The 22142-nt window shown below is 43.5% G+C and overlaps 1 protein-coding gene across 1 annotated transcript in view; it reads left to right on the top strand.

The window, feature by feature from the left end:
• Positions 1 to 20368, top strand: part of TMEM216 (transmembrane protein 216) — a 41999-nt gene extending 21631 nt beyond the window's left edge. Inside the window, exons 5-6 of the mRNA XM_086955601.1 lie at positions 14607 to 14808; positions 15169 to 20368. Coding sequence (XP_086811727.1) covers positions 14607 to 14808; positions 15169 to 15184 — 218 coding nt within the window. The 3' untranslated portion in view covers positions 15185 to 20368. The remainder of the gene's footprint in view (positions 1 to 14606; positions 14809 to 15168) is intronic.
• The last annotated feature ends 1774 nt before the right edge of the window (positions 20369 to 22142 follow it).

The following is a 22142-nucleotide window of genomic DNA, read 5'->3' as shown; positions in this document are numbered from 1 at the left end:
AGATATCTCTAATAATGGGCTAATAGGTTTCGATACTGAAGCGTTAAACCTTTTTAGAAGGAGACCCGCCTGCTGGTGATGTTTTAATACTGCAAGATCTTATTGGCTAGTCCATCCCATATCTCTCTGGAGGGTAACCCCCAGATATGTAAAGGCGTCAACCCGCTCTAGTGGGGAATTATTCATACATATGCTCCCTCTGAAAGGTTTAACAAGCCTAGTCGGTTTATGTTCAGTAAGGACCATAAACTTTGTTTTCGCTGTGTTTATTTCTAGGCCCAGTCCAAGCGGTAGCATTGGTCCTGTTAGACCTCAGTGCGGCCTTTGACACCATTTCTCACTCCAGACTGCTTGCCAGGTTGGAGGAGAATGGTGTTGAGGGCAGGGCACTAGAGTGGATTAGATCATACTTATCCCTCTGCACCTTTCAGATCGCCTCTTCCTCGGCATGTTCTGACGTATTCTACTCCCCCCATGGTGTACCACAGGGATCTATCCTGAGCCCACTATTTTTCAACTTGTACCGACGACCACTTGCCGACCTTGCAGAAAATTATGGTCTTACCTTAATGACCTATGCAGACGACTCTCAAATTCTGTTTTCACTCTCTAAATGTGACCCGTCTGCTCCATCTGCACTAAAAATAGGCCTGCACGAAGTGTTTAGTTGGATGTCGGCTAACCAACTTAAACTAAATGGGGAGAAAACCGAGATCCTCCTCCTAGGGAATAGTAAAGATCTTTGGAGTGATCCCCACTGGCCGGCGTCATTAGGTAAGCTCCCGCCACCAGCTTCCCAGGTTAGAAATCTCGGGGTCATCATAGATGACAGTTTATCTATGACACAGCAAGCCAACAAAGTGGCAGGCATGTGCTTCACCATTCTTAGATGGCTACGCAAAATTGTCTGGATGTTACCACCCACCACCCAGAAGACCGTAGTCAATGCCTTAGTTACATCTCGGCTTGACTACGGTAACATCCTGTACCTGGGCTCAAACAAAGCAGTAATAAGACGCTTGCAACTCGTTCAAAACGCTGCTGCCAGATTGCTTTGCAGAATTCCTAGATCCGCTAGGATCACAAAACATCTTAGGGACCTGCATTGGCTCAGGGTAGAAAATCGGATTCGCTTTAAAACCCTGAACTATCTGTTTAAAATCAAAGCTGGTACTGCCCCTAGGTACCTACAAGATCTTGCTAAGCCTTATCTCCCAAATCGCAGCCTCCGTTCATGTACAGCAGCGAACTTCGCGGTGCCTAGGTACAAAAGGGCTAGAATGGGCGGGAGATCCTTCTCATATCTGGGTCCAACTCTCTGGAACACACTGCCCGTCCATATACGCAAGGAAGAAAACCATATGAGATTCAGGAAAAGCGTAAAAACGTGGTTGTTCGACAAATAATTGCCTGCTGATTGCTTTTCTCTCTAGTTGTGTCATGTGCTTTGCTATTGCCGGCGCCGGGAAACCCTTTGTGGGTAGCTGCGCGCCTTATAAGTGCTATAAAATAAATAAAATAAATAAATAAATAAGCAAAATTCTTCAAAGCGCCGCAGTGCACATTGGAGTCCACTTGGCGTTTTTGAGATTATCAAGGTATCGTCCGCGAATATGAGGATCGGGACTCGCTTACCGTTCATCACAGGGGCATCGGTCGGGACCAGGGAGAGGAAATCAGCCACCCCATTCACGAAGAGCGAGAACAAGGTAGGCGACATGACGCAACCTTGCCACACTCCCCGCTCAACACGGAAGGATTCCGTTACCTCGACCTGTCGTCCCCACCGAACCCGAGCGAACGTATCCTTATGTAAGCGAACGATCAAGCTCAATAACTCAGGGGCCATCCCTAGCTCGTCCAGGACTCGCCACAATTTATTACGTGAGACCAGGTCAAAAGCCGCCCCTAAATCAACAAATACGGCATATAAAGTGCCTGTCTCCAATACCACAGAACGCCAATAAAGAATAATGAACCGAAAGACCTGATCTATCGTACTGGTCCTGGGACGAAAGCCAGCCTGGAGGTAACTCAGGATGTTTTCTTCTTCCATCCAGGTTTGGATTTTTCCCAATACCAGACGACCCATCATTTTTTGGATGGAGTCAATCAAGCTAATAGGCCTATAATTGCCTGCTGACGACTTGTCCCCTTTTTTATAGACAGGCACTATCTCAGCACCTTTCCAAGAATGGGGGACTTCCATCCCTTGAGCTATGGCATTTGCAAGATACGTAATGTACAACCGCCATCTATTTTTGTCATTTAGAAATAGATCAGCAGGGACGCAATCCATACCAATGGCGCGTCCCTCAGTTACGAAGTCTAACGCCCTATCTGCTTCACTTACAGTGAAGACAGCCTCCTTATAAAAAGTATGGACATAAATCCCATCACTATCAGTGACTTCACTTTTGGCGAATTGTGGCTTAAAATAATCAATCCACAAGCTTTGAGCGACATTATTCTGTGGGCTCTTGTGACGCCCACCCCTGTCCCATTTAAAAATATTCCAGAAAGATTTTGGGTTTTTGGACTGACATGCCACCTTAAGGTCCTGCCACCTACTCTCTTCCCATGCTTTTTTAGCGATACACTGTTTATGCTTATAATTAGCACGGGCCACTTTTACTTTGGTAGGATCTATAGATTTTAATGCTTGGCCCAGCTCCCCCCTAGCTTGTCGACAGGTACCATTATACCAACTCTCAGGTTTTCGAGTTGGAACTCTTTTGCCTAAGATGGGTTTACAAAAGTGTGTTTTAAGTTTTATAAAAAAATTATCATGGGCTTCCATAAAAGGTTTATACAATGACCCTTGCATTATATCTGCCTCCCTAATAGCCAGCACAGCATCCAAATCTATCTCCATATCAGACATAGTATTTGGATGTCCTGCAACTAGACACCACTTAAGGTGGCGCTCATCATTTGTTATGGCTAATTCAGTGGGTATAAATCCCTGGGCCACTTCGTCCTCTTTATCTAGGCCCAGTCTGAACAGCGCAGTCAGGGGTTGTGGTCACTCTCGATGCGGGATATTACCTCCATATCAACAAGGGTGTACCGCAGCTTAAGGGGAACGAGTAGATAGTCTATATTACTTGCCCTAACCCCATTATCATAAGTTTTCTTACCCATCCTGTCCGACAATGTTCGGCCATTAGCAGACCTCAACTGATTCCCCATACAGAGACCCTTCAGCTGTATTGTGGCCTCTGTCCATTTATTTATAGGTTTAATATCCAGCTGGGGGACTCCCCACCTACAATACTCATCCTCTGTTAGATTCAGATCATCGAGTCCAGTTGGTTCGAAAGTGGTATTAAAATCTCCTGCAATTAATGGCAGTACATTAGCTGGGATATTCTCAATCAGCACTGCCAGAGCTGTTACAACATCAGATTTCCTACCACCTGGCAAGCCCCTGGCATAAACATTAAAAATATCAATATTTAAATTGGCCGGAAAGCTAAGTCTCACGGTGAGAATGTCAGAATTTGTCTCCGGGAGGAGTTGGGTATTGCACTTAAAGCTCTGCCTGACCCAAATCACTAATCCGCCCATAGGGCGACCCATTTGCCTCCTAACTGCAGGGACAATACAAATTCAAATAGCCCACTTTAAACACCCGATCAACCGCCCAAGTCTCCTGAAAAAGGCAGATGTCAAATTTATTAATAAATTCCATCCAATGTGGTGAATCAAGTTTGGGACCCACACCTGCCACGTTCCAAGAAATGAAGGATATCTGACAAACTGGCCCCTCAAATCTGACAACAAGATCAACCATCACAGGAGATAAAAGGGGGGCTTGGATTGTAAGATTCTGCTCCCCCAACGGTAACTCTGTTCTAGCCACCTCTCCAGTGTCCGCACTTAATATATTTTGCCTATGACCAGCGTTCCCTTCTTGCCTGCTTCCTTTGCCAATCGCTTGCCCCACCGTCCTTTCTACATCTTCCCCGTTTCTTGATTCTACACTATTCTGGATAGGACTTTGAGACACAAATCGTCAATCACATTCCCCCAGCCCCGACAAGGCATCGAATCTATTAAACAACCTTATATTCCCCAAGGGACATGGATTCAACGCCTCTCTCAGTGGAAAAATATCCCTCTGTATGAGTTGCGTGGGTCCGTAAAAATGGGACAAAGGCAATGTTTGTATCTCGGGGGACAGGTCATTTTGTGGCCAACTACAGATGTGTTTAACACACCTCCAGTCTCTAAAATTAATTTTAACACAGTCCCCCACCATAGACTTACGGCTCCTACCTATCCAATTCACTCTCCTGGCAAACAAAATTTCTGCACATATATTAATTGGCAGTGGTCGATACTTATTAAGCCAGAAGGTATACTTATTTTTTAGGTCTATATATGACTCCCGCTTCCCCTCAGCCAATAAGGGAACCCCGACCAAGACTACCACATAGGGGGCTGATTCAGGAGGGAGATCAATATTGGGTTGTGTAGCTACACTATGTGCTAGGGACGTCACGGGCGATTTTTGGTGTATAACTACAGATCTACTAACATCTGCCTGATGCGTCCCATCCCTTGGAGCTAAGTTCCCAGCCCCTATCAAAGTAGGAGGCAGAGGTGCGTCAATGGACACCGTGGGGGCTTTTTGAATAGAGACAACATCCCCATTTACCCCACCAGCAATATTGGAATCAGCAGTACTTTGAGCTGTAGTTGTTTTCTGCATGCAGATTGGGGCAGTGCTCCGGGTTTCCAACTGCTTCTGGACTGATGCAAGTGAAAGTTCAAGGCACACCAGTCTATTCTCAATAGAGTCCAACCGATCGTATATTGGGTGACATATCTTCTTGAAAGTGCCTTCCAGTCTTTTCCAGAACAATGGACCCAAATCAAATTGTGCATCAACCCCCACAGTTACTTGGTGACTACTATGCCCCTCTTTAGCAGATAATACAGGCTGAACAGGGCTTGAGCATGACCCAACAACAGGATCCTCAATAGACACAGCCTTTTTGCCAATTTCAGCTTTTCTCCCCCCTACTTGCATTTGTGCCCCGGGGCGTTTTCTTTTTGCTGTTACACCCGCCTCCTGGTGAACAAATCCCGATTTTGCATGGCTGGCTGAGCAGGTTTTAATATTAGGGGAAGGGATGCTCCTTACAGCATTATGTATACCCATGCCCCTAGGGGAGTTCATACTTGTTTCAAGGATGACCACTGGCTGTGATAAAAGGCTTCTCTCCTCCACCCCCGGGAACAGTCTAGCCCGAACTGCCAAGCCATGTCTTCCGAAATCAGTCCCAGGAAGCTTGTTTCTGGTCCAGGGAAGACATGGCTTGGCAGTTCGGGCTGGACTGTTCCCATGAGGCACAGGGTCAGACTGATTTGCATATGGCCATGTCTGAACTGGGGTGGCTGAGTGAGCTAAAGAATGGTGATGGATTAAGCCCAGATCAGTTGACTGGGGGTGAGTGTTTGATTGGCTCAAACGCTCCGTCCATCATCCCCTTTTGTATCGTTTTGTTCGCCCTAAGTTGGCAGGGTATGCTCAGACGCGAGTCCCTTGCTCACTTGGCCACTGGATTCAAGATAGCCTGGCTGATGAGGATTATGAATCCGAAACCGGTCCCAGGATGCTTGTTTCCGGTCCAGGGAAGACATGGCTTGGCAGTTCGGGCTGGACTGTTCTCATGAGGCACAGGGTCAGACTGATTTGCATATGGCCATGTCTGAACTGGGGTGGCTGAGTGAGCTAAAGAATGGTGATGGATTAAACCCAGATCAGTTGACTGGGGGTGAGTGTTTGATTGGCTCAAACGCTCCGTCCATCATCCCCTTTTGTATCGCTTTGTTTGCCCTAAGTTGGCAGGGTATGCTCAGACGTGAGCCCCTTGCTCACTTGGCCACTGGATTCAAGATAGCCTGGCTGATGAGGATTATGAATCCGAAACCGGTCCCAGGATGCTTGTTTCCGGTCCAGGGTAGACATGGCTTGGCAGTTCGGGCTGGACTGTTCTCATGAGGCACAGGGTCAGACTGATTTGCATATGGCCATGCCTGAACTGGGGTAGCTGAGTGAGCTAAAGAATGGTGATGGATTAAGCCCAGATCACTTGACTGGGGGTGAGTGTTTGATTGGCTCAAACGCTCCGTCCATCATCCCCTTTTGTATCGCTTTGTTCGCCCTAAGTTGGCAGGGTATGCTCAGATGTGAGTACCTTGCTCACTTGGCCACTGGATTCAAGATAGCCTGGCTGATGAGGATTATTAATCAGAAACCGGTCCCAGGATACTTGTTTCCGGTCCAGGGAAGACATGGCTTGGCAATTCAGGCTGGGCTGTTACCATGAGGCACAGGGTCAGACTGATTTGCAAATGGCCATGTCTGAACTGGGGTGGCTGAGTGAGCTAAAGAATGGTGATGGATTGAACCCATATCAGTTGACTGGGGGTGAGTGTTTGATTGGCTCAAACACTCCGTCCATCATCCCCTTTTGTATCGCGTAGTTGCTGTACGCTACCTGTCCAAATCATAAAGCAATCGTCTATGTAGCGTCCCCAGTAGAACACATAGTCAATCCGTGGCATTCCACGTGGGACCCAAATTAGCTCCACCTCTAACTCCCCCTTGAAGAGGCAGGCGTATGAAGGAGTGAATTTGGAACCTATCGCAGTCCCCTGTAATTGTCTGTACCATTCATCTTTGCATAGGATCACAATATTCCTCAAGATCAACTCTGTCATCTCCAGCAGCATCTCTGTATATTACCATAGGCTGGCTGATATTTTATTTTGTATTTGTCATAGAGCTGCAAGTCCCCGATCATGTCCAAGGCTAGTTATAGCGATACAACATCCAATGTAACCATTGTCATGCCTGATTCCAACTAGATATCTCCCAACAGATTAAGCATAAGCTTTGTGTCCTGTATATATGAGGGCAGGTTTTTAACCAGAGGCTGTAGAAATACATCCACAAATTCAGATTGTCTTTTTGTGGTTCCACCAATACCCGAAATTATTGTTCTCCCTGGTCGAAAAGGTTTGTTTTTTGTATCTTGGGGAGAGTGTAGAGGCATAGCTATTTTTGCCGGTCTATTCGTAAATACATGTATTCGTTATCATATAATAAACAGTTGTCATGCCATCTCTTTAGATGTTGATTGATTTTTGTTAATTCAAATGAAGAATTACCCACCACCTTTTCACTCTTGTAGTCATGTCTATTAATGACCACAACTCTTGTAGTCATGTCTATTAATGACCACAATGTTTCCCCTGTCAGCCTCTTTCAATATGATCCCCTTATTTTCCTGAAGAGTTCTGTGTGCTACTCCCTCTCCTGGGCTGAAATTGTCACCAACCCTACCCCGTCCAGTCCAGTCTTTTTTTACTGTTTCTAAGCTTATCCAAGTCGTTACAGACATGAACCTACACTGATCTTCATATATCAGTCCTGTCATTGCTTTTATGAGCAATCTGTTAGCTATCTAGTCATTATTTTGTCCATGTTAATCTTTGAGAGTTGATGATATGCTCCATAGTCCAGTGTATCTCTTGTTCTGTTTGGCTAAAACTTTTATTATTGCCTCCAGCATTGAAGGGGAGCCATTCTACTGCCTCCAGGATTACTTCCAATAATGTATTGACCAATGTATCTATGTACTTCTTGTAAAATTCCCCTTGGAGACCAACACTGCGTGGTTATTTTCCTAAGGTCACGCTGTATATCTCCTCTATCAATGCCATTTTATTGCTGCCTTTCTTGAGTTGTTCCAACTTTTGCCTGGTTAGCCTTTGCTGACCTTTAACCTCCAGACATTTTCCTATGCTTATTGCTGTCTTAAATGGGAGTTGTTATTATAATGAAGCGGTCGCCTGTATCATATAGATGTAATATGTGTGTTCTGCAGATTTGTAGAGCACACTATCACTCAGGAGGGCATCCTTGTGCTGAGCAGGTGTGAGTCTAGGAAACCTAGGGCCTAGTGGGACTACTAGAAAAGCCAGGTATTCAGCTTATTGCAGAGTTTAATAAGTGAGGAGGAAGCTCTTATGTGAATTTGCATGCCAATTCATGCTTTAGGAGCAATGTAGGAGAAGGCTCAAAAACTAGATCTAGTTTTCTGTATGCTTGGAGTTTGTGGAGGTGGTAGTCTGGACAAGCACAAGTCCCTGGAAGGTTTGTTAAAGCAGATGTGATTGTTGAGGTATGCAGGGCCAGTATTACGTATGCCTTGTAAGCATGGGTGAGGAGTTTTACTCGGGTTCGTTTATGAATGGGGAGCCAGTGGAGCTTCTTCAGGTTTTGTGTGATGTGATTGCGGTGTGGGAGGTTGAGTGTGATTCTAACCATTGAGTTCTGAGTGGTCTTCAGCCTTCTGGTAAGTTTTATGTTGATCCTGGCATAGAGGGTGTTATCTTCCTCCGCATCATCAGGGTTCATGACACCCAGCTGTTCCTCTCCCTCACCAATGAACCTACAGTTGCCAAGAACAACTTCAAGGACAGGATGAAGGCTATCGCCACTTGGATGTAGGACAGCTGCCTCAAGCTAAACTCTGAGAAGAACGAAGTCTTCATCTTGTGCTCCACCCCCTCCGCTTGGGACAACGCCTGGTGGCCTGCAGATCTTGGACCTCCCCCCCACACCCACAGACCACATAGGAAATCTCAGTATCGTCTTAGACTCCTCCCTCACCATGAACCAACAGATTAACGCAGTCTCATCATGCTGCTTCCACTTGCTATGCCTGCTCAGAAAGATCTTCAAGTGGATCCCCCCTGAGTCCAGAAAGATTGTCACCCACGCACTCATGAGCTGCAGACTCGACTACGGCAACGCTCTCTACTCCAGCATCACCCCAGAAACTCCTCAAGAAACTTATAAGCATTCGGAACGCCTCCGCCAGACTCATCCTCAACATCTCTCGCCGCACCACATCTCCAGCCACCTGAGAGACCTCCACTGAGTTCCAGTCAACAAAAGGCTCACCTTGAGGCTCCTCACACATGCCTACAAAGCCCTACACAACACAAGACCTGCATTACTCAACCACCGCCTCTTGTTCCATGCACCCACCAGAGACCTCTGCTCTGCTCAACTGGCCCTTGCCGCCATCCCATGTATCTGCACGACCACAGCCGGGGGAAGATCCTTCTCCTACCTCACAGCAAAGACCTGTAACACCCTGCCTCTCCCCCTAAGACAGTCACTGTCACTGCCCCAATTCAAGACCTGATTCTTCGACTGAACCACAGTGCCGTGCGACAGATCTGCAGTCACACACATCCCCCCCCCCCCCCCAGTGCCTTGAGCCCCTTACGGGTGAATAGTTGTGATTTACAAGCTACTTGATTGATTGATTGATTGGTATGGAAGCATGAGGTGCTGACAGCATGGGCTTGGGCGGTCATTTAAGTTTGCTGTCTATGTTGATCCTGTGATTCTTGGAATGGGTAGTCGGGTGGGGATATCAGTCCTAGCTCTGTTGGTCACCAGGTGAAGTCCCACAGTGATGTGCTTTTCCCAAAGTTAATGATTTTGGCCTTATCGGCATTCAGCTTTAGACAGTTGGTCTTTAACCAGTGGGTGATTTCAGTCAAGCAGGGCTTGAACTTGATCAGGGTACTGGGCGTCTTGTTCATGAGTTAGAGCATGAGTTGTGCGTCAACTGCGTAGGAGAGGACGTTGATATCACAAAAGTAGATGATTCTGGCTAGAGAGATCATGTATGCATTGAAGAGGGTTGGGCTCGGGGAGCATCCTTCCGGAACTTCACAGAGAGTTTGTGGGTACGCTGCCAGGCTGATTGACTGGATCCTTCCAGTCAGGAAGAAGATCTATTGATGTACCTGTCCTTGGATTCCAATGTCATGAACACATTGGATGAGGATGGGGTGGGAGACTGTGTCAAATGCTGTAGAGAGATCCGGGAGGATGAGGGTCACCTTGTCTCCTCTGTCCAGAGTGAGAGGGCCGTTTTTGTGCTGTGGTTTGGTCTAAAACCAGACTGAGTGGTCTCAAGTAGTTGGTGGTCGTTGAGGTGTCTATTGATGATTTTCTCCAAGGCCTTGGCTGCGAAGATAAGTTTATTGAGTAATAGCCTATGAGTGTAGAGGGGCGAAAAATGCTTTGATTGGGACCTTTTTGTAGCACCCTGAAATATTTTAATTTCAAGGACCACAAGATCAATACATTATTATTATACAAGAAAATGACGACTTATGGACTCAAATGCTCAATTTGAATTTGAAATTTTTAAGACCTGTGATATAATGGACTCATATTTTTTCTGATTATTCATTGTGATTGCGCTGTGGATTTAAGGGGTATAATCCATCAATAGGTTGGCCCATTTTGAATACAAAATTGAGCCCTGTTCAAGTTGATGTAGACTCCCTGGAGTATTACCCCATCACTCCTAGGCTATTACTTAATTCTTCTTGATGTGCATATTGTGCATAAGCAAAATGCCGTCATTCAAGTGAGACCAGCTGAGTTGGGCTGGCTCTGTACCCCATACTATATGCTGTGGTAGGCGGATAATGACATTTTACAGCAGACCAATGGATGAAGAGACGTAACAGAAAGCCCCCTATGTGTAAATATATACATATATTAATGGTTTAAGTAAAAACAAAAGGTCTTGGCTACACCAGATCTAAAAAGAATCTTCCCTCCCCATACTCGGGGTACTTAACTAATCTTTACTATACCAGTGCCCAGCGTGAGAGTTAGCCTCTTCTGTGTCATCAATTTATAGAGCAGAGATCTGCTGTTTTGCCTTCGCATACTATGGGGATAAACCCATTGTTGCTGTCAAAAGGTAAGAACTCCACAAGGATGAAAACAGACTGCTCTAAAGGAAAAGCAACACTTTCATCAGCTCGCTAGTCACATTAGATCCCATCAGATAAGAACAGAACCTTTGGGAATCTACTGCCACCTTTTAAAATAATTTTGGTAAAGGCGAGAAGGAGGGTCATCCAGTGAAAGCTCTATATAAGGGCCCCATTACACATGGGCGGTGATTCGACCTAATATTAGCTCCTTACTCCAAACCTCCACTTCCAGAACAGCTGACAATATGGACAAGATTTTAGGGAGTAATATGCGGGAATCCATTTGTTTCAGTGATAAACTTCAAATTTATAGTTTTCCTGCAGATTTTCTAATCCTGATGCCAGTAAATTACATCACAGGATCTATTTAGAATAACGGGGCACTTTTATGAAGCTCTCAGTTGTGAGTCATTCTTTTCATAAAAAAAAGTCTCATGAACAGAATTCCTTTTTCTGAACAAACGTGAAAAGGTAGATCATTTGGTTAGTGTCTTATGTGTGATTGAGAAGTGAAAATGTTTTTATTTTTGAGTTCACCTACAAGAACCCATAATTGATTAGGTTCCACAGAATGTAGCTAACAAGGCAAAATGATTGGAATCTATGTATAGGGAGTGTGTAAGCAAAAGAAACAGAATGGGCTTGATACTTTCCATTGCTCATATTTTGACAATTTTTTTTCCATTTGGCGGCTGGTGACATTTAAAGTGGTGTGGCGTAAAAGTTTGGGATGACTTTTATGTAGTGAGCGACGTGGGCAAGCTTAATGGACAAACGTGGTTTCCAGGCTGGATCCTCCTCCAGAGAAATAAATTATACAAAAGATTGGCAAATGGTGCATCTTGCAGCAAATTAATTTTGTGATAAAGCAAGGTTTATAAAGCAGTGGGAATGTACAGTTTTGAAAAATTAAACACATAAAAATCTACCCTATATCTTATTGCATTAATATATTCGACAGTTACTATAATGTGCAAATTGTAAAACACAACAACTTCAGCCTTTTAAAGTGTGTGCTTGCCCAGTGTCTTGAACTGCATGCAGCATCAACTTTGGAAGAATATGCTTAGGAAATGATCCACAGCTGCTGACTGCAATCTTTCATATAGAAATATGTGAAGACAGGTCTTTAATTGGAATGAAAAATGTGCTGACTCTCTAAAAGGGAACACGTAAAATAAATTTCAGTGATTCCCATAGTGTGCTACCCGACCAGTATTTTGGTTTCTCTCTTAGATGTAATTGCATCCAGATATGACACAAAAACTGACCTACACCTAAAACCTGTCAGTGTGATTGGCTTTGTCAATGGTTTTTAGCTGTTTAACATAAATGAGTAGCAACAAGGACTTGTTATAATAATTTACCTTCAAAATGGCTTTCCATTCTGATATTTCAGTAGTATTGAGGCCTGTGGATGGATTTCTGTCTTCAGTTATGTGTGCTTTAGGTTAGATATATTTGTCCTATTTCTCTGCACATCTCGTCCATCTGCACATCTTCAACCACCTCTCTTTCTTCTTCGGTACCCTCCTTTCACTCGACCCCAAATGCACTTCCTTGTATCTCCCTCACTTCACCACTTCCAATCATACATAGCACTCACTCATATTTGAGCAATTTATTTACTTTTGCCCTGTAAATATTTTACCCCCCCCCCCCCTCCATCACACGCATTTTCACAAAATTGCAATTACAACTGGAATACATGATGACCATTGTTCTGTGTACTCTGCAGAGAGGCCAACCCATTGACAGGCACTTTGCTTTGGCTTCAGCGTCGGCGTCTGCGTTCTTAATCAAAGCCCCTCATAAATCCCTGCACAGCTCAAAGTATGCACGAAAATAAATACAGAAAGAAACACAACATGATTAAATAGCAAACTTTTGAGTGAGGCAAGATTAAGTAAAACTTGAAATAAGAGAGAAACTAAATAGCTGACATTCATTGCCTTAACGTTTTTAACACTCATTGTTTGTAAATCAATCCATGTTTTTGGCATTACTGTTGTTAAGGGCATGTCACTGGTGTGCAAGACTGCGGTAATGCGGGCTGGAGGGCCATGGTTCGGACTCCTATGATCGCTAATGTCCACCTCTTTCTTGTGAATTAAATAAAAAAAACTACACAATACTTTTCTTTTCAGAGTAGTATTTCATCAAATCCTAGGAGCATAAACTGTGCCATTAATACCATGTTATTGTTAAAATCTGCATTGCATGCTGTTGGTCTGGAGACTAAGCCGCATGGCCATGCACCTACAGAGATGTAGTAATTGCAGTGAGGCCTGCAGCTGATTTAAAGACACTTAGCCGGCAGACCGCTTTAGAACTGCAATGCATTTATATCAAATGTGCCAACATAGCTCAGCTGGACTGGATAGACTTTAAGGCGCACAGCATGTGCTTCTCTGCAGGACTCGGTACTTAAGGCCAGCTTTAATGTCTTACTGCAGATAACTATCTACTGTAAGCACATTTCTCTCGCTTTGCCCCTGACTCAGATATTTGCATCAACCTCACAGGGGGAAAAGAACCCTGGCCTACTCCTCTTTTGGATCATTTCGCAGGGGATCAAATGCAGCAGCTCCACTTCGAACGGGTCTTGCGACGTGCAGCCACGGCATGGGGTGACGCGTGTCACAGTGGGGGAGGTTAGGGTGGCGAGGGTTCTCAGAACAATATACATAAGAGATGATTAGTATTCTAGCACTTACCATTACAGAGAACAAGGCACCATGCTTGCATCCACTCCACAATTGTGACGAATGGAAATGAGCGGGATCTATGTATGTGAATGACCGACGGCTGCTCTCACACAGAGATGGAGACTTTGACACCTGAAACTATGATGCTGAAAGCGTTACTGGCGTACAGTGGATACTGCCAAAAAATATAATGACTATGATTCATTATGCAGGGCTTTAGAACAGTAAGCCCTGCGTCGTGCATCACAGTTCAGAAAGTTGATTTACTGCCTGGCTTCAGTGTCCTGCATCAGACTGAAGCAGTGCATGCAACCTGGGACACACAGCCCAGACTTAAATACATCAATTTGTTTAGAGATACAATCTTATCTCTAAATAAATCGATCTATTTAATATTTGTACAGGAATGTGAAGGAGGAGCAGGGGGGCACATTCGCAGAGCCCTAATGGAGAATCCACCCCTGTTCCATACATAGATGAGATTTAAAAACGGCCTTCATATTTTTATTTCACATGGTTCTGTGGAACCGAGGAAGTTATATGTAACTGGTGCCTCCTTTTATACATTTACAAGTTCAGTAAACTACTAGTTTTTGTTTGTATTCTGCATACTTCATTGAATATTTGGTAATCTGCTACATCAGAGATGATAAAATACTTATCTCGCAGGATAAGATGCCATGATATGTTGTGCATTACTCAAGAGGCTGTTGTCTGTGCACCATGAAGTGGGTTCTATGTTCATTTTAAACAGCTGTAGTTTGTGTAGCTTCCTCATAGTGTCTATAAATCATTTTACTGTGAATTGTCTAAACAAACCTATATCCTTACAGAGTAATGTTTGATGGTGCTCCATTAAACAGCAATCTGATTGCGTAATATGTCAGAGTGGCATTCAGAATGAGTGCCTTTACATGGGTCCTAACTTGGATTTGTTGATATGTTCATTTACTATCTATTTTTCTTCTCTTCTCCGCCCCATCTATTTCTTCTTCTTGTTGTGTATGGGCTGTACTTTAGACTTTCTATGTTACAAGATGTTCTGCTCTTTGCATACTACAGGTTCAAAAGGAAACTTGACTCAGAGAAAACTGCCTGTAGTCATCAGTGTGGGCCTGACGTTTCCAGCTGCCATGATGGCTTTGTACTACCTGCTCCTGCAGACCTACGTGTTGCGTCTCGAAGCAGTAATGAATGTCATCCTCTTGGTTTTCTATGTTCTAGAAGTCCTTCTAGACATTGTGGCCCTCGTCTCTTTCTCCAGGTAATGGTATACCTGTATTCTGGGGTCTGGTGAGGGGAACTAAACCTCTCTCATGTTGTGAACACCTTTTAAAACGTCCATGATTGAAGGGACAGTAAGAATAGTTAATGCCAGATGAACAGAGCACTAAAAATAGAATCAACTGTAAATGCATCACAGAGACCTTAAGAGAGATAGGACAGGGCTACCTTTCCTTATGTGATATCTCATCTGCAGTGTTTAACATGAGTGAATATAGATGTACCTGTATGTCTCTGGGGTTGCCCCGCCACATAGATAACACCTGTTTAGGAGATAAATAGGGATACTGAGGAGGCATTTGTACTTTGCATCTTACCCAATCTTTGTCTCTTTTCACAGGCTGGAAACATACTGATGCTGTTCTCACAAATGCAGGACACCTGAGAATTTGTCACCCTACTGCCCAAGAGGTTTTGAGATCCTCTGTAATAAGCAGACAGAAGCTGCTGTGTACAGCAGATGACTGCTCCTCACAGTGCTCTGCAGTGAATGTGCACATGTTCCTTGCTCATGGCACCCGTGGTAGGGGCTGTGCTCCACTTGTTGTCGAGGAGTACGTTTGTGACACAGAGGAGGTGCTCGCTCCAGCAGAGAGCAGGAGTTCATTATCTGTGCAGTGTGACTGTGTTAGTTTGTTCATGTGTGGCACTGTGTGTACCTGTGTGTTTCCCTGATAATCAGTATATGCCACCACTATTGTTATTCTTGTGTAACTCCCTGAAATGGTGATTTCTGGGGTTCTTTAGGTGTTTGATGTGTGGTTATTTGCGTTCAACAGCAGAAATAATTTTCCCAGGGAAGAGTGTTCTTTGTAAGAGTTTCAGAGTGGGAATCAATTCGCCCAGGACTCTCAGTATGAGCTCCCACCCACCAGAAAGTCAGCATCTCTAAACAAGTATCCCCCTTATAGGTTCAGAAGCTCTATAGGTGTGCCGGCTCACGTCCAATTTCATAAGCTGATCTACCTCTGTTGGGATAATGCAAGCAGTCCTTCGTCCTTCAGCCGCTGTCTCACTGATGAGACATGATTTGGTTGGTCACAGACTTGCAGACTAGTCTGACGTCAGTAGTGGCTTCTGGGTCTGCATGCACTTTTCTATTGACATCTTCTGGATGGTGATGCTGAGAAAGTTAGCGTTTTTTAGAAAAACGTTTCATTGTCTGGTCATATCAGACCGTCAACTGGACAGCGGAGGTTTTCATGACATTCATGCTGCTAAGAATGTGGCTTAGTCAACCTTAATATAATGCAGTAGCTAAAGTATTTTTCTGGTGAGGATGACTCCTTCTTTAGATTAACTTCTGTGAGTTAATCCTCAAATCACAGAGTGCCAGCACAGTGGCATGAGGTGGGGGCAGTATTTGAAAAAGATCACTATTTCTTAGCGCCATTTGGGAACTTTGAGAAATGCCATTCATGTTGGATGCCAACAATAGAACAGCAGAACAATGGGTAGGGGCTGACTGATTCTTTCCACAAACACAGAAAGTGAATACAAGGTAGTGATAGATGGCAGAGACATACAAAAGACTGCAGACTTTACGAAATCTCTGTTATACAGTACAAGAAGATTGGGCTTTTCCATCTGGCATGTACTGGTGAGGGCATGGTACACTTTTTCTGTGAGAAATTCTCTGCCTTTGGATAAAGGTTCTACCATTTGTAAGAAAAAACTAGTTCAGGTCACTTGAGAAAGTATCAAAAATTGCCATCAAACCGATGTTCTTTTTTAACTTTGCAGAAACTCATAGATCATGGATAGCAACATGGAAACAAAGTATTGATAGTGTCCTGATGTTCAGCATAGTAGCTTAGGACTGTTTATCTCTTTTGTTGGAACCACTTTGTTGTAGTTTATAGATAAGAAAACCTCTGAAAGGAAAACACATTGCTGAGTTCAAAACAGTGAAAGCCCTATCTAGGACTTCGTGTGACATATTTCCAAACTTCCTGCAGCACTCAAGAGCACGCTTCCACCACAATATAAGGCTAATACCAGAGTTGTGATTAATTGGCATTTTGTAGGACCAGATCTCAACTCTTAGGTCACATCTGTTGTGGGGAGTGGGTAGGCAAGAGTATGCAAAAAACATCCTGAGTACCTTACACATATTCGACAGGCAACAAAAGATATGTGTTTGAACACTGTAAACCGATAGAGCAGAATGCGCAAGACAAAATGAACCTCTGTTAGAGTGTTTTCTTTTATGCTTGCTTTGTTTCACATGTAAACAAAAAAGCCAACGTGTTTTGCCAGTACAAGGCTTTTTTCAGGGCTGCAAACATGCAACAGAAAACACACATATAAATACATACACAAATTGACAGTGTATTAGGAACAACACAGGTCCAAAACTTCCCACATGATTCTTTTAAAAGCTGAGAATAAAAACATTTATAGTCATCCAAATGCATTAATAAAACATTACAAATGCACAACAAATACACATTCTCAGACAATTTACTAATTATATAACAAACCAGAGACAAATGTAGACTAAAATACAGGTGATAAACTTTACTGACACAAAAATAGATCAGTCAAAAGCAGGAAGAAGAATTTTTTGGATCAAACCCTAAACTAACAAAATACATGCAGCAATTAACACACCTTCCAAATATACAGAGGGTGAAAAACAAAACGCACTACTACATACAAAGGGGAGACATGGACTACACAGGAGTGAAACTACTAATCCATTATTCATTCCATAGACCCCTCCGTATGAAAGTTGACCCGACACCAAGTGTAGGGTGCCAGAGCCCATTGTTTAAAATATTCAAAATGATTAATGCCATATTCTCACCATCAAGTAATGACTCAGTTAAGGTCACCAGTTCTAGTGCACAACATCACCACCTAATTGTTCGGGTATTTGTAAGACTCTAAGATTTAAGATCATGTGATCATGAGCAAAGAATCTTATTATTCCTAGATCCATATTAATAACCAGAGAAGAGGAATACCATTGGTAGGAAATGGAAGAAACCAAGTGAAACAACACCAATGTGAAAACAAAGATTAGATACCCCCGAACAGAGCATTGCACCGTACTACCTCCATACACTAAAAAAGTATTACTCTTCCGGGCCCATTGTTAAGAAGCAGAAGGGTGAGCGACACCAGTAGGAAAAGGAAGAAACGTGGTGAAGCCAACCCAGTGTGCGAGAGAGACGCTAAAAGCATCCCCCTGATCAGGGCATTCCACCATGCCGGTAAAGTAATCTCACCTATGGGCTGCCCAGAAATCATAGCGATATGTCTGTAGAACATATTCAAAAAGGTATTGCTCTTCCTGGCCCATTGTTAAGAACCAGAAAGGGGCAATGACACCAGTAAGAAAAAGAAAGAACAGGGTGAAGCCACACCAATGTGTAAGAAAGACGCTAAAAACATTTCAACGATTAGGACATTCCACTCTGCCAGTAAAGCATTCACAGAGATGTGCTGCCCGAAAATCCCAGCAATATATCTGTATAACAACTGACTGTCAACAAAGGGGCGTATAATTTGTCCTCTTGCTCCTCTAACCATCTGATAGAGCAACCTATAATTCCTATTTCGGCTGTAATTAAAGAAATAAAAACCTATACCTCATCTCAAAGATACTTCAAATTACCCGAGATAGTCGTCAATGCATACTTTCAATCAGGCTGAAACATTCAATCAGGCTGACCGTGTATGTCAGTCATGATTTGCAATAAACATGTGCAGGGACTTCCCTCACCTGTATCCTTTAGGTGCTTCCGCTTAAATCACAAGTTCATAAGAGCCTTCAGTATTCAGGAAGCATAGTATACACACTGAAAATGCAATGGAGTGAGATGGCAACTAACCAGCCCCCGTAGCCACATTAGCATTACATTTCTGCTCGTCGTAGCGTCCATGGCTGGTAGACCAGTTACTTCCAAAACAATGAAAATGCCAGTACGGTCCAACCCCCGTAACACAAGTGCACCAAATTCCTACGCATTTTTGAAGAACATTCAATATGGCAAGTAGGCCATCAGCGATTCAGAATATTTCAGTGGTGGTCCTTATATAAAGAATTGCATTTGTAGAAATATCTTGAGACCATCCTCACGTTATATATGACTTTTCCTATAGCAGGAAAACTGATTACATCACTTAGGCTCCACATACTAGCATAGGGCTATCTTAAACACACTAGCTTATAGAATGGTCAAAGGCTGAGGGACAGACTGACTTTTGATATGCTCCCCTGTACAACTTGTGTACAAGGTAAGAATGAATTACATGGAAACAGAGATCTTGAGTCCACATCACAAATGCCAGTTCTGCTTCTCAGCTCTTAAAGTGTCTCCAGATCTCTAGGCAAGATTTCTTTGCCAAAGGATCCTACAAATTTAGACCTGTCATCCAGGAGATTAAGATGTGCTGTTTAGAAATTGGTGTAGGAGTGGATTGAATACTGCATGTAACACTTCTACGAATTGCAAACAAATGCATGACGGAAGGGTGCTACTGCTTAGCTTTTCAGGAATATCTTATTGGTGAATATGTGCAAAGCAGCTACTGAAGCTTCTATGGATGCATTTGCTGAGCATTGTTGTGTGACCTGTGACATCATGGCTAATATCCAAATTAGCAGGGCACCCTTGCATAACTTTGGCATCCAGTAGGCACTACAATACCCCCCAAGTTCTCTAGGGCTCCTTCTTGGTACATATGGGTACATATCATAAACTTTATATTAAGATCCTATCAATTTTGTCAAAGGAGAAAAGGGGAGGTGGGCACAGTTGTGGATATTCATTAATGTGAGAAAAGGAAGAAGGAAATAGCACTGATGTTTAATGCTAGTACTACTAGAGTGAAAATAGATCAAAAATGTAAACTGATAGTCTGATTATTTGTTTGATAACCCACATGATGCTGGTGAGTAGATTCAAATAATGTGACCGTGGTAGCATTTCAATGCAAGTGTAACCTATTAATATCTTGGTGGCGCTGATTCTTTCAGAAGGAAAAGGTGCCCCTGTCCTAGTTGCTTTCCCACTTATTAAAGAGGGTCTAATTCCATAGATGTGTTGTTCTTGTGAGGAGAGGTAACCTCTAGCTGTTGCTGGGCATGTATTGAGAGAGATGTTCTTTGTATTACTAAATGGAAAGTATAAACTTCTTCCGGAGTAAAGGCTGTTCTCCTGGCCATGAGTGCCTGAAATTGTGGTGGCTGAAGATAGACTTGGTTTAAGGAGTTCTGTAGGTGATGGAGCTTCTTCATTGTGTCTGCTGAATTCAGATGACCAAGGGGACGTTTGTCTGGAGGTTCTGGGCCTGGAAGTGGATGGAACATCTTTCCAGATTGTGTGATATCCGTAAGCTCTTGAGCAAGTCTCCTCGCAATAATGTATCTCTGAAGAGGTGCAGATTCTTCCCTAAGTCCATAAGGACTTCAGTCAATATGTATGCAGTGTTCTGTGATTTTCAACTGTATCATGTTCATTTCCCAATCACCAGTTTTCCATAAATGGACTATTGAAATATTTATAATAAATCTTTATTTTCCATAACAACTGTTTTTTGATTGAACACTTCTTCAACATACTGTGTGAAATTCTCCTGCACTTCCGGGTTCTCCTACACTTCTGTGTGTAGGGCCTACTACCTGGCTTTCAACCTGGATAATAACTGACTCTTAATGAATCATGTTTGCTGATGAAATTCTGTTGACCCAGGAAGACATTTCCTATGAGCCCTGACAAGAGTTTCAGGGATGTAAGGAATCTTGGGGTTTAAAGTACATATGGACGAATTCTAATGAATAGATCTTCCCGCAGATTCTTCACCATATGAATACTCCTTCCAGACTTCTTTATGGTCTCAAAAGCATTCCCCTCAATAACCCCCCAACAAGGACTCTCCAGCACCACCAGGTGGTTCCACATAACTCCAGCCATAACTTGTGCTCAAGACGTGACATTCCCGGAGTGCCTTAGTTGTCATCTTGCCTGCTAGTGTTTATTCCTATTTTAAAGTTTCTCGTTGATGCGGTTCTTCGTTCTCAAATTTTTTTTTTCCAGAATATATTTTTTGTAGCGGTTGCTGCAAGAAGATATCCCTTTGGAACCCAACAATGAATATTTGAGGTGTTTGAAGTCTGGACGTGACGCGATAGTGTGCAGCTATAGAACCTCCATGCACCGGAAGGCCCAGCCGCGGCTGGGGTGAGTGGTGGCGCCAGGTGAGGGGGGATTTCAAGAGACTACTACGAGAGAAAATTAATTATTTATTTAATTTTCCCTCCTTGTTCTCCCCCGAAATCCCCCCTCACCTGGCCCCACCTCTCTTACCTTCAGCAGCTGCAGCTGTGAATGCCATTAGGGAGTGGGAGGCCAGTCTATTATTGACAAATGCCCAAAGGGAGACTCTCTAGTGAACTATCACCCCAAAAGGAAAATCACCCTCGAGGTAACATTCTTCTAAGACATTCTCCCACAAAAAAAAACAAAAATTGCCATATGAATCAGAAGTCATTTTCCACCTTTCATGGCACTTTATGGAGCCTCAACACCGTTACCCAATGCCAAACTCTTCCTCAATGCCAGGTGTCCCAAAACACCCTCCCTCCTCCCCAAAAAAGATTATGATTGATGTTTCCTGATTCTTCAGATGACACCATGCAGGCTAAGACCTTCCAGCTAGAGATTATGGATCTTTAAAAAAAAAAAAGAACCTCTTCAATTCTTCTACAACTTATGCAGGGCACTTGCTTCCGTTAAATGAAGCTCTCCTAGACCAAACAATGAGTGCATGGGAGAAAGCGTTTTCAGACCTGGTAATATAGAAGCTGATTAGCAGACCCCATAACCTGCTCCGTGTCGCTTGCACTTTTTATTCTTTTTTTTTTTTACTTCCATCCGTTACTGAAGTGTGGTGGTTCAAACATCATCTTCAAAGCAGAAGGGAATATAACTGTAGTGCCTCTGGAAGAGAGGGGGGCAAGGTTTTACTCCCTTCTTGATCCCCAAGAGGGACAGAGAATTAAGATCTATTCTAGATCTCGGCCTTCTGATCCTGTTCAGCCATAAGGAAACGTTCAAGATGGTATCCCTGAACTAGATCCTATTGATTGGTGTCATCTTCCAATTCTCCATGCTCACAGGTGGTATTGGAGGTTCATGATTTTCAGTTTGAGGTCTTCACTTTTGGAATAATGATAGTCTTACGTTTTTACAAAGGTGCTGGCAGCTGCGGAGGCTTTGCTATGGAGGTTGGAAGACCATGTATTCCTTTACTTTGATGACTAACTGCTAAAGGCAGAGTACCCAACTTTGATCCACGAACATC

The sequence above is a fragment of the Lissotriton vulgaris genome, chromosome 2_1, assembly GCF_964263255.1.
Source record: "Lissotriton vulgaris chromosome 2_1, aLisVul1.2, whole genome shotgun sequence".
NCBI lineage: Eukaryota > Metazoa > Chordata > Amphibia > Caudata > Salamandridae > Lissotriton > Lissotriton vulgaris.
This window is presented reverse-complemented; position numbering and strand designations above follow the sequence as displayed.